General features: G+C 37.1%; 1 protein-coding gene across 3 annotated transcripts in view; it reads left to right on the forward strand.

Annotated features, from left to right (window-relative positions):
• Positions 1–20433, forward strand: part of CLSTN2 (calsyntenin 2) — a 399465-nt gene that overhangs the window by 299590 nt on the left and 79442 nt on the right. For all 3 annotated transcript variants that reach the window (XM_076340846.1, XM_076340847.1, XM_076340845.1), the window contains exons 3-5: positions 3082–3277; positions 5008–5216; positions 11805–11954. In XM_076340846.1, coding sequence (XP_076196961.1) covers positions 3117–3277; positions 5008–5216; positions 11805–11954 — 520 coding nt within the window. In that variant the 5' untranslated portion in view covers positions 3082–3116. The remainder of the gene's footprint in view (positions 1–3081; positions 3278–5007; positions 5217–11804; positions 11955–20433) is intronic.

Genomic DNA, 20433 nt, shown 5'->3' on the forward strand with positions numbered 1-20433 from the left:
AGTGTCCCAATTTGCACTCTGATTATTTCAACCTTACAAAGGAGAAGGAAGGTGGGTGGTGCCAAGGTCCTGAACATGGTTGTTCTGAAACTTAAATGGTGAGCCTGAATAAGAGAGAGACCCCCCTCTCTTTTCCTCAGATGAGTTACATAACAGTAGGTATCTGAGAAGTCAGTAAATAAATAATACAAGCTTGGAACAATTCCCATTGGCATCATGTAGGTCTGGGGTTAGCTCAGCTGGATTTAAATAAAGCCCTGTAGCTCCGTTTCATAATGAAAAACAGTATCTGTTATATTTTAAAGACGCTGTTTGTAATGCCTTGTAGTAGTAGTTCTATAGATCTGTAAATGTGTCTCACCATGTAAAGGTGGACCTTTAATCTTCTGCTTTGTTACAACTGTGTTATCATTTCCATTTTCAATATAGTCATTAAGGCACCTTTTTAGAATCATTATGATTACTATACATTTTCATTTTTCAACAGTGTTAACTCATTTCTTCGGAAACAGTAGTAGAATCTTTCTGAAAAAATTCTTACCTAGTTTTTAAAAACATACACAGTTGTTTTCATATAAGTAGGTTGCTGTAGCCAGAACCTGGAAGTGTATGTGGGGTTTTTGCAGTGTGTTTACAAATATCTCCCCATATCCATGCAGCTGTCATTATTTTATCTTTGGTAAATGGGGATGTAAAAGACAAAATTAGAGTTATATATAAAGCTGGAGTATCTAGCATAGGAGCAGAATATAGATTTCTAAAATAGTTGCTGAGAACTAATTAGAACATGTGCTGCTTCTATGATTGCTTTGCATCAGGCCTCTGTGTTTGGGGAGGAAGAAATGATAAATGTTTAGATTAGGGCTGAGAGAACTTTTTTCCTGCCCTGAGCTATTTCTGTTTTTTAAGAACAGTAGGTTTGGATGTCTGCAAATGCTGTATTGTTTACAGTCAAACAGTGGATCAATAAAATAATAAACACAAAACACTGACGTTATGATTTCTGTTGATGGATTGTGCATCTGAGGAAAACTTTGTTATTAAGAAACTATGAAGGCCACTGTTATAGAACACAACAAATAGTATTTTTCCATTAGACATCCCCCATTTACACTGTTATTTTCATTTTCAATTAAAATAAAACTGAAATCCACAACATCGTTTTAGATGAATGTTTCATTTTGAAGTTGCAGGGAAATTAGGATAATTTTTTTCCAAAGGTATGTGTGACAGCTTTGAGATACGAACTCAGTGATCAGCGTCCACGATCAAAGCTGAACAAACTGCTTCACTTCAGCCTTCTCTTAATCTTATGCTTTGTTTCCTATGCAGCAGTTCATAAACATTGTGGAGTCTGCTTTTATGGATATGCAAAGTGTTAGTCTTTTCCAGAGTCTGTTTCTCAGGGTAAAATCCATTCCTTCTTCTATAGCCCAAATATTTGGGCTCATTGAGGGTGAACAAAGGAGAGCCTGGAAAAGAGCACAATCTTTTGTCTGTCTTGGGAAACCACACTGCCCTTTCATGCCACTGGAGTGAGGGGTTGGAGCAAGCGAATGTCCAAGCAAATAATGTATTTTCCCAGTGCCTCATAATTACTACAACAACTGTGTGCTGATCCTGTAAAGACATTAATAGGATTGACTACAATTGTTAAGTGTGGGATTCATCTGCCTAAATGTCAATGCATATAGCTGAGCTCAGCTTCAGCTCCCATTATAATAAAGGTAAACCTACGTGGTGGTAGTTGAGGGAATATCCTAAAAAGCCTGTATTTATACTCTAAGTGTACCTAATCCCCCCCCCTTTTTTCTTTGTCACACATAATAGGAATTATGAACTCCAGCACTTTTATAAAGTCACTGTCTACTCTCTTCTCTAAAAATAAACAATATGTTCTAATAGAAAAAGAGAGAGAGGATCCAGGCTTGAATTAGAGGTCGTAGATTCAGAGTTAATTTAGAATTTGGCAGTTGACTCGGATATGATTGGCAAGGAGATTTCCAAAAGGCTGCAACTGTAAATTGGAAATAAATGGAAAAGGATTATGTGAGTGGGAGACAGCTTTGTATCTATAATGCATGTTCCGAGACTGACTTGCTCATAAAAGAGCATGTGTTTAATGTGTCATAAAAATATTTAAGCCACATTGGTCTTTGTATAAATATTTCATTTTTAAAGTTGGATTCTGGAGTGGCTAAAAATGAATTCAGCATGCATATCCTTGCCATCAGTATGAAGGATAAAAAAAAGGATCACCAGAAACTGTTTTTTTTCCCCTTCCAGGCTCATATTCTCATAAGATTTTTTATGTTTTCTTTTGTGTCCAAATAAATTTTTTTAGTCCTTGCTATATCATCTGTTTTGTTATATAGTGTTCCTCTGAGAGAAGCTATGGATCTATTATATTAGAGGCAGTTTGGAGGCAAAGTGAGTTGCTGCCAAGAAGGCATTCATGTGAATGCGGGTGGGTGCCTGAGATGTCCAAAAGGGACACTTGTCTGTGTTCCTTCAGCTACTTCTGTTCCAAAGATGATGTATGTCTGTAAATAAAGCAAGATATATTTTGAATGTGCCCATGTTCTGCATCATTAGTTTTTCCACTGCTGGGAAACTAAACTGCAAGAATCTGAACATCTGCTACCACCTGGCAGCTCAAGTGGCTCAAGGAAGGAGTGACAGCAGTTAGAAAAGACCACCTCTAAAATATTATCTATTTTTCTTTCTGCTATTTTCTTTAACTAAATACAGCCTTCTTAATTTAGCTCAAAAATAAATTAGCTCAACGTTGATGTTAGTACCATATCCAGGGAATAGTCAGTCTCTAGGGCTTTAAGAAACCATTTAGTAATGACAGAGAAAGAGGGAAGTACGTGACCAGAGCTGCACTCACCGCATCACGCTCTACGAGCACGTGGCTAATGGCCCTTTTGGATGTATTATGAACTGATGCCCGAGACTGTACTTCCCCCATCTGTAACAGCACGTGAAATACAAATCAGTGCTAACTTCTCCAGTGTTGCTCAAGTGCATAAGACTTAGACCTCCCTGGTTATGATTGTTTTATACTATTCCTCACAGGTGAAATCTGTGCTTTTAAAATCCATGGACAAGAAATGCCCTTCGAAGCTGTTGTGCTAAACAAGACATCTGGAGAAGGTCGTCTTCGAGCAAAAAGTCCTATTGACTGTGAACTGCAGAAGGAATACACATTCATCATCCAGGCCTATGATTGTGGATCAGGCCCAGGTGGAACAAACTGGAAGAAATCTCACAAGTGGGTGAAAATGAGGAGAAATTTTTTTTTGCTTTGGCATACATTTGTTCTACAGTGTAGGTCGTATCGAAGGGCTCCTTTTTATATTGTAGTCAGGTAGAAAGCAAATAAAACTAAGATGAACCATTGTTGCAATAGTCCATCCACTTTTTATTCCTTTTTCCTTTTAGAAAATATTTTTCTTTTTTGCGTCCTGCAGTTTGACCCATTCTGCAGTGGTTCCAGTTGAAGCTTTTAACAGGATCCCTGTTCAAGTGGAGAAATGCATCTCAGTTTTGGTTTATTTTTCCATTCTTGCTTTCATGTTAAAGACATTGACTAAACAGATCACCCAGGACATGAAAACTAGCTTTTAATTGATACTTACAAATTTCAAGTAGGTTTTGTCTCTGTTCATTTCATTTCAAATGCTAAGAAATAGCCCTTTTTTTTTAGTATGTGCATGTTTATAAGCTACAGCAGTGTTGCCTTTGCACAGTGTGTTTCCGACCTCAGCTTTTGGACAGCAAGTCTCAGAGGAATTAAAATCCTCTGGAAGAGAGAGGTATTGAAGGTTAGCAGGTGGTACTTTTTACTGTGGAGGCAGTTCCCTACATAAGCTTAAGTGGCACAGTGCCTTTTTTTCCCTTCAATTCGTGAAACCAAGCTCCAGACCATTTGTCATTAAAGATGAATTTAACTCATGTGTAGATGTGTAACTGCTGTACAAATTGTTTGTTTTGCTGAGAGCTATTTAAATAAATGATTAATAGTAATCATTCTTCCTTTTGCTCATCCAGGACACATAACAATTAAAAATTTAATTAGCGCTATAATGCACGCTGAACTTTTTCAGGATATTTAAAAAGAATACACATTTAGAAGGAAACCTGCAATAACAAATAACCATCAAGTCACAGAAACAGTTTTTGCTTCATATTGTTACACTTTATGATGTTTTTCCCTCACATGTCAGTAACAAGCTGGTACGTTCCACCTGTGGAAAATTTTGGTCTAATCCTGACCAAATGAAAGCAGACCCATCGGGACCAGACTTTGTCACACTTCCTCACGGTGGTTGTATAGTAAACCACAGGCTAAGCTAGGCTGTCTGGGGTCCCAACCTTTACTACTGGCTCTGCCATTGATCTAGAAAGTCCCTTTGCTTTTCTGTCCCTCTGTTACCTTGCCTGTCAAACCAGATCACAAATTCTTTCAAAGGAAGGTCTTTAGAGTTTGCTCATTAAGTACTAAAGGCCTGTTATTTTTGACCCTCAAAAAACATGTACAGTGTTGTAACTAATTAAAGGATTAGATAATTACAATCAGCAGAAGGTGAGAGCCTTTTTTAATATCGAAGAATGTTCCTAAGCTGACCATTTTTAGGTAGTGAAAATGTAACACTACTGTAATTCTCTTCCTCTTTTTTTCTTACTAACCCATTTTACACTGGAATGATAGCATTGACTTTCTGTTGGGGTCCATTTTAAGAGGCAGACTGATTTTAATAGGGAGCGCTGTGAAGCCCTCTCCCTACAAGCTGTGGCAATAGGTTTTTACCTAGTGCCACATTAAGATATTAAATTGGGCAAATTAAACATAGAAATTCAATAATATCTCATTTTAGCAGATGTTTACATATTTTCTAGATCTGTTTTGTTAGTCTTTTCAAGTGTTTTGAAAACAAACTGTTAGTGATGTGTCATGATAACTTATTTTTTCTCTTTGATGTTTTTCTTTACCTATTTTAGGGCAGTGGTCCATATCCAGGTAAAGGATGTCAATGAGTTTTCACCAGCTTTCAAGGAGAGTGTGTATAAGACCACCGTGACGGAGGGAAAGATCTATGACAGCATACTGCAGGTAGAAGCCATAGACGAGGACTGTTCCCCACAGTATAGCCAGATCTGCAATTATGAAATTGTCACAACTGATGTTCCTTTTGCCATTGACAGAAATGGTGAGTATGGAGAAGGAGCAGTTGTAAGTTCTGGGACAGAGAGCAGTAATTTCTGTAGATGGTGTAATTACTTATTGATACTAGCTGGTAACCTGGCTTGAGTTTTAACTCAAGAGAGTAATCCTGTTCTCATCTCTGAGAATGAAGGAACCGTTACACTAGGAAATCCCATCCCTTTTGTGTAAGATTTGGTCAGAAAGTGCCACAGTAATTTACTGTGGGAAATTTAAACCCCAGTTTTAGATGAGCAATATGTTTCTCTGTCACTCAGTTCATTCTCTTAATTGTCTCAGATCTAGTTTCCCATCCAAGTGATGGCATTTCCTAATGAAGTGTGTAGCCCTACCTAATAGAGTTTATTCACTGGTTTATAGCTAGTCCCATTCTTCTGAACTTTCTGGAGCAGAGTCTAAATGTAGAATCGACAATATTCTGGATATGTTTATCGACAGTTGAAACTTTCAGGGTGTGGGTCCAGAGATCTACCCATTTGAGGTGCTTCCTGAAGCAGATCCATTATTCTGCAGTATGGAAGAAAATATGCTTTGGAGAAGTAGTATCATTTTTATGGTTCTTGATTTTAGTTGTTTTTCTAATGTGTATAATATTATAGGAAAACTAATAAACCATATTAAGTTTTCCACATGCAGCAATTTTTGGCCTTGGCGGCCCTGTCTGCCAGCTTTCTGCTTTTCCCAGTCAAATTCTCACCAGGGAAAAGTACAAAACTTGACACTGAGTTTGGGAGAGGTGGCTGGGCTGCATTAAAAATGTGTTGAAGATTCTCCCTCCCATTCTCTGCTTGCTTCAGACAATACAAAATAGTAGCTCTGTCTTTCAAGTACTTCAGCAGTCCCATATTGGATTGACTTTGTAGATAAGAGTCCTTGTTATTGATATTCACATGTGCACACTTGTGTAGAAGTTCAAAATGGAAATGCCTGTGCTCACAGAACTTGTTTCCCCAGAACAAGCACCCTGTGTGAATGCCCAGCAGTGCTCTGATTTATCTTTCCTAACAGAAGCATTTAATCCATGTTGTATGTAGGAGGAGAATGCTCTTTGTAAGTTAAATCTGATTTTTGGCCAAACTGGAAATTGAAAGCATGCATGGAGCTACTGTTTTCTCTAAGCAGTCATTTTCATGTTGAGATGTTTTATAAAAACCCTTTCCCCTATTAAAAAATTATTTATCTTTATTTCTGCAGTTGTTGCACAATGCACAGCTGAGCATCAAAAGATAATAACCTGTTAGCATCAATAAATTGTAAATGACATTGGGGAAAAAAGCCATCTTCTTATAATACATTGGGAGGCAAGTATACTATATAGGAGATATAATAATAATGAGTATGTTTGTGTTTAAGTAAATGAGGTCAGCTGGCACAGTAGTCTTTTGCCAGAGCATTTGCACAAAGAATTTTTTACAGGAAGTGGGCATTTGGGAGTAGACATTTGTGTGCAATTCCCTAGAAGCTTTTCGTCTTTATGGATTTTTTTTCTAATTTTGAGATTTCCCACGTTGTCATAAAAGGAAGTTCTCCATATTTCTGTTTGAAACCATTATTTTTCCAGAGCTCCACATGACTTGCCAGCATGGGGCTGGTTACTTACATGAGTCACAGGTGGTTTCATAGTTTCATACCAGGTTTGTGACGGGTATCATGGATATGGATACACTGAGATTTGTATGATACAGAGCAGGCATTTCTACTCCTTATGCCTTTTCGGCTCCTATCACACAGTGCAGCTGGCTCATGAGTGATCATGGGTTTCTTACAGTCTGAGGCATGATCAAAAGCATGTGAAGTTTCAGGAATCCTTGGTTACATCTTTGTCCTCATGTGCCTGCGACCTGCTGTTTAGCAAAGGCAATGAGAAAATCATTGATTTACACATGACTTTAAAGCCTGCAGTGAATAATTGGTATAAGGTTGTAATACTTGCAGTTTCTTGGTCATGAATTCAATTAATATTTTTTGATCTATTTGTTCACTAAAAGAACAGCCCTGCCACAATCAACAGTAATTCCAGTCTAATTTGCAGTTTTTTTTAGATAATGGTAATTGCTTAAACCCACTGGGATTAGAGACAGAGTTAGAATAGATGGTTGCACTTTTATTTTGTGACAGAAATATGTTGCTTAGTTCCAACACATTTCACTGCTGAGAATGTCTCTGTGCCACCTTTCTCTGGTGCAAATTCTTTGGCATTGTGCCCATTTTTGTTACCTATAGGATGATTAAAATAGATGTATGAGATGCCTGGGACTGTCTGTTAATACTGTGCTAATTAGGATTTTGTTTATAGGGGTTTTACCCATTGTGGAAAAACAAATCTAGGTTCTTGTGTGTTCTGCAAGTTATGATTTTATCTGCTTTTCAGTAACGTTAAGTGTGGAATTTCGTTGCCCAGAAAGAATATCTAACCAGATGCTTAAAATCAAATCTAAATATTGTAGAGGGCCCCAAAAGGAGGGGGTGTGTGAGGAAAACATGCCATTATCAGACCCAGATGGTAGATTTTTTCACCACCAACCTATGAAACTAACCACAAACACAGGCCTTTAGAAAGATGAACATGCTATTCCAGCAGCTTTTGTCTTTTGGTAGATCATTGTCTTTTTAGGCAAAACTTATTTCTTGTATCTAGATCAATCCAGGGAGCATTTTGTCCTGAAAAATTGTTATGCATTGGGGAACATTTGCAGAAAGGAAGAGAGAACGCTCCAGACTGTAGCAGTGCACAGTCTACTTCACATCACCAAATTGTGAGAGGCGTAAGTGGATAGGCACCCAGCACTGGCACAGGAACCAGCATTCAGCTCTGGTGTAGTTCTTGTAGGTCTTTGTAAGTTAGGCACCTAAAGGTGGGTAATGTAAAGCTTCCCATTTACATTTGGCAACTTTGACCCTTGGTATGCAATTCTTTGTGAATAAAATTACATTGTGTTATGAAACTGTAACACTAATAAAATTGACTTTTGTATATGATGAGCCTAACTTGGAAGGTAATGAACTCTTGGTCATGAAATACAATCATGTAAAGGCAAAGGACAAATTTATGTTTTGCTATGCAAAGAACTGGAACTAAAAGTATAATATGTTTTAAGAGACTTTTGCATGCAGTTTAGTCTAGTTGTCTTCTTAGCAGAGAATCCCAATCAAGTCAGTTGTCGTATCAATGTTGTGTAGACTTTTTTCAGGTAAAAAAAATTAAACCACAGTGCACAGATCTGTTGCAATGCCAGCAGAACAACATTTTTATGCATTTTCTGCCTTCATTTGTCAGGGGTTGTGGTCAGATAAGAGAATTCAGATATAGATACAAATTCTGTCATGGCTCTGACCTACTCTCATCCCTAAAATGGGGGTAACTATATTTGCCACCCACCGCTGGAAAGCACTACACAAATACATATTCAGATTGTTCAATATGAAGATGAGTTACTGACTTATCTGTCCAGTCACTACAGGTTCTATCAACTTACATATCTTAGCAAATACACATGGACAGGATCTCCCAAGCTCATCCTTTACAGCACTGAGATCTGTGTTAGGAGCTATGCCAACTTCATCTTCTCAGAAAAGTAGTGAAACATTATAGTTAAGCATTTGCATGTGATATTTATTTATTAAACCACAATTTCTCTCCACTATCATTGAAAAGTGCATCTTTTTGACAAGAAGCAATTCTAACCCTTCAATTGACTTACAGTCGAATACAGCTCCTGGTGGCTCTTGGCAGCTGGGAATGTTGAGCTGCCACTGTTATGAGCAGACTGAAGTCAGAGGCCACTCATGTAACAACGCCAGCCCTCATCTCTTGTAAGAGTTAGGAGATTCAGTTTTATACTTCTTATACACGCAGGAAGCAAGTATGGAATTTAAGAGGGAATTGCCATAGTAAACTAGTCAAGCCTTTCCCCATTCTTGTGACTGCTCCAAAATAAGATGAAAGACAGCCATAAAAGAGGGAAGTTTGTATCAAACTATCCCCAAAACCGACCCTAAAGAAACAGAGGTGTAAATATGTGTGTCCTCAGGCAGGAATTTTTATACTCCTGTTATCACTTATCTGTTTTGTGTTTTTTAAATCTCTTAAAGCTCTGGGTACTTCCAGGAAGAGATTTAGAAAGCCTGAGAAAAAAAAAAATGAATTTTATGGCCTAACTGTGAACTGTGTAGAAAAGTACTTACTTCTCCCATTAAAATTTTCTTTTTTTAATGTTATTGATTACCTTTTTGTTTATGGGTGAGATGTAAATAGAAATTCTCAGTCTATTGTCTCTAAAACTTTAATTAGTCTGTATTTATAGTGCTTCCCTTCTGTGTCCACTTCTTAATCATATCAATTAAATTGTAAAATAACAAATAAGCATAAAGCAGAGGTAACAGAAAAATAGAATAATTAGGAAATCAATAAACTCTTGGGTAACATCTGCAAGACATCCAAATGACCTTCCAGAATAACACCTAATAGTCAGAATCTTTGTAGTCCAAATCTTAAAAGACCATAATGAAATACAAATTTTGGAAGATAGGTTTCATGAAATGCAAATATGTTGTAATGATTTATAAATCTTAGAGGACAGTTAGCATGCCACACAAATTCTAGCAGTCTGCTAAAGTAGATTCAGACAATTTTGGTTTCTTGAGAATTATCTCTGCTGATCATGGACTACAATAATACCAAGGAGAACCAAATAGGGAAGTATAAAGATTCACGTAAGAAATAATATAGTGCAGAAAGGAAAGAACAGCTGAGCAGGTATTAAAGGAACAATTAAGTATACAGTGGCAATTTTTCATCAAGCCCTCTTAGGAAGGTACTAATCAAGCAACTCAAGACAGTAAAATGGGTAAATTGTTTTGCCAATTACTAACTCAAAAATAACGTAGTAGTTGATATCGTTATTGCAGTTGCTTTTGTGATGGGAAGAGCTATCTACATGGCAGACTTGAAAACGCCTGGCAAGGTGAGGTGCCTGAGAGAGAGAACCAAGGAAGCTGTAGGACACAGTACTGCTTCCATATTAGCCTTCAGCAGGTCATTCTGCTTCTCCATTTGAAATGAAAATAGTGATAGGGCTTGTTCCTCTCTGTGCCCTGCTCAGGAAGGGAGGTGTAAAGACTTGAAGTCAACAGAAAGTGAGGTATTGGGCTTGATTTTATAGCTGCAGATGTAAGGGTCTTTTTAAACTACAAATTTTGAACCAGAAGACAGTGATAATTGCATAAGCAGCCTTCCTTCAGGCCTGACCTGAGAAGGTTTGCATCAGTTTCAATTAAACTACTAAAGTTGGCTTTAATGTAGTAGTAGTCAGAAAAGCATTGGGCTCTGACAAGATAAGGAGTGTACATCAGAGAGACACCTGCTAAAAGTCTTTACTTGTCAAACTAATGGAGGTTTACTGAAAGACTTATTTAAGAAGTTTCATTTGTCTGCTTTCGCCTCTCATTCATTTGAATGAATAGAAAACCCCACACCCAAAACCCCCCAAAATGCCAGCATGCTTAACAACAGATACTATGACCAGCACCTATGGGAATCAGATAACTGTATTTGACTAAATTCCAGGATTTGGGTGCTCCCTATTCCAAATTTAGCCCAAACAACTTGATTTTGCAGATCCATGCTTGAAAGCAGTTATGTGTAGCATTGATCCAGAGTAATTTTGTTTCTTGAATTCTAGAACAAACATTGTCATTCAAAGTGATGGTATAACCAACAGGCCTGAGCAAAAGTGTGAAACATATTAAACAGTCTCAAGTTTCAATTTGAGCAAGAAGTGCATTTCAGTGGAAATGGACAGAATTAAAATGCTGAACTCATTAATTACAAAACCATACATTCTGCACAGTAATCTTCCAATCCTGCAGGAAGTACTCCGAGAAAGATCTTTCCCTTTCCTTGTGAAAGTTGTAATGTCTGTGTTCCCAAACCAGGTAATTTGTCGCCTTTATGTGTGTCAGGTTCAGCAGATAATCTCTGTTGTTGCTGAATTTTATTTTCTGTGTGATAACTGTGCTGCCATATCAAATACTGCTAAGCACTCTAACGTAGAAGGTCATTCTGGTTTTTTTTTCCTATTTTTAAAACCCAGGGAAAGGTGTTAAAGGGCTAAAAATCTCTCTCACCTAAAGGGTGATAGCTTTAGGGGGGGAAAAAAGGAAGATACTGAGGCTGGGGAGATGTTCAGCAGTGGATCTCAGGAATGTCGCTGCCATATTAAAGCAGTGTATTCTGTGAAGTGGAAAATGAGGTTGCACCTACTCATACTTTACTTTTCAAGATGTAACAGCTAATTAGTCTTACAGTCCTACTTTAGAAAGTTGTTGAGCAGATGTTTTCTAATATAGACATGCCCATATTATACCCCTAGCATCTTATATTTGCCTAAGAACTAATTTTATTTCAATCCAGAGAAATAAGTACTTCCCATTCCTCATAACTGACCTGCCTGTGGATGTCCCATGTGCTTCAGAGAGCTTTCTGGTCACAAAGGACTTAATCAGGACTCAAATGTTACAGTCTGTATATGCTTAGCCAAGTAATTCTGAATGTTATCTTATATTGAATCTGTAGGTAACATCAGAAACACCGAGAAACTGAACTATGATAAACAGCACCAGTATGAGATAATGGTAACAGCTTTTGACTGTGGGCAAAAACATGCAACAGAAGATGTCTTAGTACGAGTTAATGTCAAACCAGTGTGCAAACCAGGCTGGCAAGGTAAGGTTTAACAGTTTATATATTTTAATCTCTTTGGTGTTTTCCCTCTACCTCACAGTAAGGAAACCAAGGTACTTACTGAAGTGGTATGGAAAACTCTTGCTATTTCTTATGCTTACTTCATTCCAAGCCTGTTAACAAAGTGGATAATATTCCCATATTTGTTTACATTTGCCATGTTTCTTCTCTAGTCAGAACAAAGAACAGAAAAAAAAGACAAATTTCTATTCTAATAAGCTATTTTATGATTCAGTCTGAATATACTGAAATGTTAAAAAAGTGCTTCTGATTTGCCTTTCTCCTACTACTCCTTTAAATAAAACTTTTGAAGCCACCATGACAAGGTACTTTTCCCATGTGTGCCAGAGTTGTTCAGATTATCATGTTCCAGGTACAGAATTGGCTTTCATGTGCATGCATGCATCAAGGCACACTGAGCTGGCAGTAGGAATGAAATGCATTTTTTTAATCCTGATTACTGTCTTCATATTGAAACATTTCAGTAGGAATTGATTTTCTAAAAAGGTTGTAAGGATCTACGGTCTACTCTGTCTAAAATGGAGAAAAACCCAGCTGGTAATGTACCAGGAAGATAGATATGCCACAAATTATAAGGAATTAAGATGAAAATGAGGGCTGGATTAGGGGCAAACCAACTGGATGTAACTACATTATGCAGATTATTCAGGACTAACCTGACATTCATAATTGTAATTTTTAAAGAGAATGATTGAGAAGGCAAAAAAATCAGTTTTGCTGTTGTACTTGAAGGTAAAGTTGCAGACTGACATTTAGAAGGAAAAAAGTTTCCTTTGTAAAATGAGAAGCCCTGGTCTAGAGGACCTTGTAATGAAAGAATTGTGGAATATCATGATTTCATTTTCACAGTCCTCACTTAGAGCAGAACCACATTTTAATTTTTCAGGTATGTACTAGTTCCCCACCCACTCAAGTATTTTGAAGAGCATTTTTATTAAAGAAAATAGAATACCTATGAACTATTTCAACATTTTCTAACTGATCTTATTGTTCAAAACCCCATGATTTATTCTAGAAAACTAATATGGTCTCTTTACACTGTAGAAATGTTCTGTTTCCATTTTATGGAGTCATCTCAAGTAAATTAAATACTCCCAAATTCTAGCTTGGAACTTGTATTAAAATGGGTGCAATTGATTTTTTTTTTTAATTTCCATATTATTTCCATTTAGGTATTTTATTGACTGAATAATTTTTGCAAAGATACCTTTAATGGTGTGTTTATATTGCCCAATATTGTCATACTTATTTCATAGTTCAAGCATCAATTATAGGACAGATGGTCATTGCTGGTCCCATCAGGTGGGTATGGACAGCAGGTAGCCAATAAAAGTAATAGAAACAACCTCAAATAAGGCTTGTTTTATTTTTTATGCTTTGTTCATCTTAGATTATGTGAAGTGTTTACAAGGTATTTAAGTTTTTAATGAAAAGCTGAATTCAGGTATTGTTATTTTATGCATGCAAAATTTATTTTCTTCTCTTCTACAAGTCAGAGCTGTATGTGGCGGATGGTTTGGTTAACACTAGGTATTAACATGACCAGCTGCCAGCTTGTTATTTTTAGTGTGATGGTGAGAAAATAGACAGAGAAAACAGCATATATAAAGCAACAACTCAAAAAAAGAATGCAATACATCATAAGAAAGTTTAAAGCAGCTTGTCTAAAGCATCTCAGATAGGAAAGGGTATGCCTTGATAGCATTATGCTTCAATTTGGGCTTTTTGTTTATTTCTGTGGCAATTTGGCACAAATATTCTTTCTCCCTTCTGATCTGATAAAGTTTTATGATGGGTCTTTATCATAGGCAAGGTAAAAATGTGAAATAGCTCACTATGTTCTGCTCTAGCATATTCCATGCTATCCATGTGGAATTGTACCTTTCCGTCTGTCAAACAGGTGACTGCTTCGCTCCAGTGGCATGTCTCCAGGTCAAACAGCACAAAGTGCAAGTGGATAGTGTTTACCTAGTCAGAGTATAAGGTCTTTAGGTAAACAATTGGGTAGATATGACTTTAGCTCTTAATTACCAAGTCATTAATTATAATTTGAAATGAGCTGCAACATAATACTTCCAGAAATTTCTACATTTCTCTTAATGAGATTTTTTTTTTATTCCTACTTACTTTTCAAGGTGAAAATAATCACACAGGTGATGTTGTTTTCCACTTTGAGCCAATACATGTAAAAATTAACTGTTGCTAGGGAAAAAATCAAATAAGCAAAACTTACTAATAGTATTTCCAGTAGCTAAAGAGGAAATCTGGAGACTGGAAATGGAGGATCTTTATAGTGTTCTTTCTTCCCTGTGTCTGTCACTCTGTGACTTCCCCACAAAGAGGCAGACAGCAGGTATGCTCCACCTTCTTTGAAATAATGATATAATTGAAAAGATTGCATGGCTAACAGAGGTACAATAATGCTTTGCTTAACAGAAAAGATGAATATTCTGAGCCTTTGATTATAAGAGTTGCCAAAATATGATATATGATTTTTTTCTTGTTCTTCAGTGTTAGCTTGAACAGAAATACTTGGAATTTCAATTTATAGCATTGGCAGTTAGTTCTTAAAAGTTGCTGGCTTTAGTAATCCGAAATATTGTGCAGTTCTTTCTGTGACTATTGTGAATAGAGATTGTAGTAGTCTAATGCAAATTCAGTGTTAAAAATTTCAGTGCAATAAATTTCAATGCAGATGCCCTTCAAATAGCCTCCATTGTGTAGGGGTGGGACAGGGAAGAATAAGTTTACGTAAAACAATATACAAAATTATTCCTGTTTCTAGAGGCCAACTCCACAACTGACATGTATAGCAGAGCAAATGAGACTCAACAAGCCAAGGTACTATCCGTTAAACAATATTCCCTTGGGCTAATAGCATTTAAGTCTTTATTAAATCTAGGAGCTACTTCCCTACTCTTTGAAGATGGACATTAATATACAATCAGCAAGCATTCCCATGCAGACATTTTCAGCAAACAACAAGTCTCCACTCTATTAAGAGGCTACTTTAGAAATAAACTTAACCCAAACTGACATCAAACCATTCTGAGCAGACCACTCTGAAATGTTATTAGTATTGTAAGCAAGCTAAAAACGTAAATCAATGAACTGAATTAATTCCTAATCAGTTATTTTAGTTGGAAATTCTCATTAGTGAGTTTTGTCAACTAACTTTTACAGCTATACTACAAATTCTCTTCATGTTATCTGTGTGTTAATTTCCATGATTTTCAAACAATGAAGTGATCACTTAGTGCCAGGTAAGTAAGGAGACTACATTATAAAGAAAAGCTAGATGATAGTATTTCTGACACCATAATGGGTAGATTTGCAGTTGAAGTTATTTGCATTTTTTGTTTACAATTTTTTTTAAACACCATTAGTGGGTTTCCATACTAAGAAAAACCCTATTATCTTCAGCACATTCCCCAAGGTTCTGTCCATTCCTCCAGGGCTCTGCCTTTGTTTCAGTTCTATGGACACAGAGCAGACACTACACTTTTTCCCGTAGACTCACTTCCAGCATGGTCCTTTTCACTACAGTAGTTTTAATGTCACAAATATTGATTTCTGTAGTTACTTCTGCTTTATTCAAAGCAGGGTAGACAGACTTGTGACAACACAGTACTAAATATCAATATAGTATTTTCATTAAAAAACATGAGGTGAAATAAGAAAGAGTCAAAAACCTGTAATCTAGACCATGTTTCCTGTAGCTCATTTATGGTACCATAATTTGTCTTTTCTCATTTCTGCTACTTTTAGGAACAGTCTTCATAAAACTGAAGAAGTTACTGTCCCCCCTAGTGGGATAACAACTGGAAATAAAATATAAAACAATGTCCCAAAAGATGCAAGATAGCAGAAAGTTGAAAACGATTATTCCTGTACCAAGCTCTCTGGTGAATGATGTACTACATGGGGAGAAAATAAAGAGTTTAGCCTCAAAAAAAAAAATGAAGGGCAGAATCATGTTACCAAAAACTTAAAATGTTTTGAGACTGCTAGAGGTCTGCGCAACTATTGACAATTAAACCGAACATCAGGTTGTTCCCTAAAATGCAGTTGACTTTAGACAGGAAGCAGTTAAGGCATAAACCAAAAAAGCTCCTCTAAACCAATCAGCTGAACACCCCAATAAATATCAGAGGACTCCGCCTTTTCTGAAACAAATGGAGAAGACTGAATGTGTTTCTTGGGGAGATAAGTAAAAGAGGACTTAATTTTTTTCTGCCAAATTTAGTGTGGCCCTTGCATAAGCAATGCTCACTAACCTCCAATTTAACAGAAAATTAGGACTCTGATTAGAAAACAGGATTTCACAGCATCCAGCCTGAAGTGTTTTACTAACTTGAAAAGATTTCCTACACTTATCATTATGTCCTATGAACCCATATACACACTTAACCTGATCACCTGAGGTAACAATGTAAAGTAGAAGTTCCTTAAAAACTCATCTTAAAAAAAGTTCCTTAAAAATTCAATGACTTTCCACTTAGTGTTTGCTTAAAAATAGTTTTGAAATAAAAGCTGCTTTGTTTATTTACCTAATAGACCATAAAAATATTAATGAGTAGTTAACATATCAAAGATAGTGCATGTTACTACTTCTTTAAGGCATGTAGGACTCACTAAGGTGACCTAGGGCTTCGCTACCACCAAAAGGCACATTCTTACCACGCCTTTAATGTTGAATAGTCATTCAGAGGCCATGTATGGGTCAGGTCAGCTCGCTTTGCCTGCTGAAATGTAATCTTTCTTTTGTTCAGAGAAGGGCAGGACCTTCTCTTTTAGTAGCAGAGTGATCTTAGATCACTTCTGAGTCAACATACTTCATAGATGCTATTGGCAGTAATGCAGAGTGATTTTACAATGGTATTCATCAGGCTTTCTAGTAAAATCTAACTAGAGAGGAAAACCAAAATTGTATTGGCTTTTGAGCTGTCAGTGCTTTTAACAAGGAGCAGTATGATTACTAAAGTAATTGGTTATTTGGAGGAGAGTGGTCAAGTACAGAAACCTTGCTTACAAGAACAATATTCCTAGTCTTCAGGAACAACTTCAAAAGCCCAAATATTTTCTCCAATAAATATAAATCAATTTCTATTCTTCTTGTGTACATACCTAGCAGTTTAAAATGCAATGCTTATGTTGTCTTAGCTATAAGATATTTATCCATATTTTTTAAAATGAAATTTATTGCAAAGCAGGGAGCCTTTGTGCCAGTCTAGTCTTGGAGCTGCTGTGTATGCATTAGCCATACATCCTTAAAACAGAGTAATCATAACAAAATGCTTACATTCAGTTATTAACTTGAATGGCACCACTTTAGTAGAATACCCACTCTTTAAATACCCATTTCAGACATTTGAAAATTAATTGAACTTCAGAGTACATTTGATTTTCGAGCTCAAAGTTTACATAAGTTCAGACTTGTTTATGTACTTGTATCAGCATTATCTTTTCTTCTGTTTGACTACCAGACATATTTAGAGAAAGCAGTCATACCTGTTTCAATCTAATTTTTAAGATATGCTCTCCTTTCCTCAGGAAATTCTGTGCATGTATTACAGCTAAATACCTCTTTTCTGAATACTCCAGGTAAGGTGTTTTGACAGGTTTCTTCTCACCATAGCCTCTTACTGGAAAGAGTGCTTTATGTATTCCAAGACTACCTTTCTTTTGCCTGGCTGTATCAGACTGGTGGCTCATGGACATGCTGTTACTGACTTAATGGAATCAGCTCTTTTTCCATGTGTCATTTTTCAGTGATGACTCACCAGTTTGCTGAAGTTCCTGAGCATGAACTGGCACTTTGTGTCATTACTACAAAGCAATATTTCTACGCACCAGTTCTCAAGGTCATCTTATTCTGTGCTTGGGATATCCTCTTTCTATGTTGACTTCCAATGTAGAATTGCCTTCCAGTTTTGTCACTAGCAGAAGTAATTAACACAGTCCTGGTTTTGTGCCAAGACCATTAATGGAAATATCAAATAACAACCCCAATGCAGATTCACAGGGATCCTTACTAGTTACTTCCCTGTGTACCGTGAACTTTACATTTTCAGAGTAACCCAGTATTGCCCTCTCTTTAGGCAGTTCTGTATATATGTTACAATTGAAATACTAAAGCCTGTCTTTTCCATCTTAACTGATGCAAGAAACCATTCCTTTTAGACCTATTTAACTGGATTCTTATTTCCATGTACCTCTGTGGAAGTTCACTCCTTTGTTCACCTTTCTGCATTTACAACTACAATAAAAAAGTCTTTCCTTTTTTTTAACTTTCACTGCAAGATCTCCATGAGCTTCACTGGGACAATTATCATTTAATTGAGAAATTTCTTACCTCTGAGATGTAGCTGACAGCTGGTGGTTCCATTAATGTTTCCTCTGCTCAAAAGTTAAAGCACGACAGGATATCCAGTTAGGTTTGAAGCTTTTCCCTATGATTTTTTCCTCTGCATGTAAAGACTTCCACACATTCTTGCACCACAGGCTTAAAAATTGCAGACTTTTCACGTAAGTTTTGACATGCTCAATTCAATTGATTTCAGTAACTAGCCCATGTAGTGTTTCAGAGTCCATCTTTTGGAATTTGAGAAGCTCTTTGTATACTCCTCAGTAGAGAAATCCCTTGGAATACCAGGATCCAAACACCAGTCACAGCCCTTGTTCTCCAGGATAACTAGAAAGCTGCCTCTTCCCATAATGACATCTTTTTGTGGTAGTTTGTCCTTCTGAAAGCATTAGAAGTCTCTAACCACATCTAAACCTGGTATCAAGAAGCAGCAAGAGCAGGGCTACTCCCTAAAGGAAGGCAAGCCTGGAGCCAATTGTAATAACAGAGCTGGCAGAGCCTTCGTCACCAAGGGCCAACCCCTCACCCAACTGAGGTGAGCAGGGCAGACCCAGAGATGGGGGCCAGGTTCAGCCAAGAGCCCAGATCCTCAGGCATGTTTCATGGCGAGGAGGCAGATCCCAGGAAGTCAATCCATAGATGAGAGTTAGGATCAGGTCACTGGGCAGATCCATAATGATGAGGCCAGGCTGTCAAGCCAGAAAGCCAGTCCACGGGTTGACTTCTGGATAAAGGGACCCTATGGCCAGAGCTGTGGCTGAGCTAGAGACCAACACCCCTACAAGCATCACAGGTCAGACCGGGACTGAAGTGCTGGGGCTGAGCTTAAATAGAGATCCTGGCCCATGGGCGTGAATGGAAGCTGCAGGTGAAGCTTATGGAGGCTCATTAGGGCTTATTAGTGCACTTGGGGCTCTGACACCCAATTCACTGCAGGAAATACCTATTATTATTCAAATGCAGTCTCTCAACAAATAATAGTTTAACCTATGCTGTTGTTTCCTAGTTTTTAGATTCTTATATGTTTATTTTGCATAATTAGGTACTATTAGGGCTTGGGGTTTTATCACTCGATGGAGTATTCAGTGTCACTAATTCAGGCACAACTGCTGTTCCATTATGGTTCACTAAGTCCTGCAATAGCAGACTTTACCACTATCCCGCAGTAGTCCAAATTCCTGTCTCTCTCTTTTTTGTTGTTTCTTAAACTATCAGCATGCTGCAGAAAGAAAAGGTGTATATGGATGTTTCTTTATGCTTATGAGATCTGCATTCAAATCTCTTAGCAAACCATGGTGCCTTAGCAGGGCTTTGGAAGTGAGTCTGAGTCTTCTTTTTGCTATGGAGAAGCTTTAACTGGGTCAGACTTTCTGATTATCATTTCCTTAACAAATCACTCATCATATTTAACATGCTTAGATTTGTGTGTGACATCAGATTTAGCAGTCCTGTCATTTGTACGTTACTAGCTTGTAGATTAGCTGTCAAACGTAGAAAAGTTTATTAGGGTTTTCTTTTATTCTGTTGTATGACTAGTGGTGCTGGATGCAAAATGATCTTTTCTCCCTTAAAAAAGATGAACAGAACTTTAAAGATTGTTTTGCAGTGTTGGTTAAAAACATTCGTATTTTATGTATACATGCATATGTATGTATGTGTATGTATACGTGTATTCATGTATATGTATATGTGTATTCATGTATATGTATGTATATACGTATATTATACACATATTTATGTCAATTTAAAAATGGGGGGAAATATCGTTCAATAAAAAAAATCCTAAATGGTATTTATGTGTGTTATTAAACACACACAAGAAGCATGATCCTAGCTGATAATTAGATCTCGTTTCTTTTCTGGCATACTTTCTACCAGACCTTCCTAGCACAATACATGTCTGCTAGCAGTGGTAGGAGTTGTGGCAACTGTTGTAAAGCTCCATACTTGGATCCCAAGAGAAAAAGCATTTTTTTTCCGTCAGTGGTGACTGCTTGACCCTTTAAAACTTAGAAAATTATATTCTGGGCAGCACACAGTGACATTGATGGATCCTGGAAGGAGCATTCTGCT

This window comes from Aptenodytes patagonicus, chromosome 6, assembly GCF_965638725.1.
Source record: "Aptenodytes patagonicus chromosome 6, bAptPat1.pri.cur, whole genome shotgun sequence".
Classification (NCBI taxonomy): Eukaryota; Metazoa; Chordata; class Aves; order Sphenisciformes; family Spheniscidae; genus Aptenodytes; species Aptenodytes patagonicus.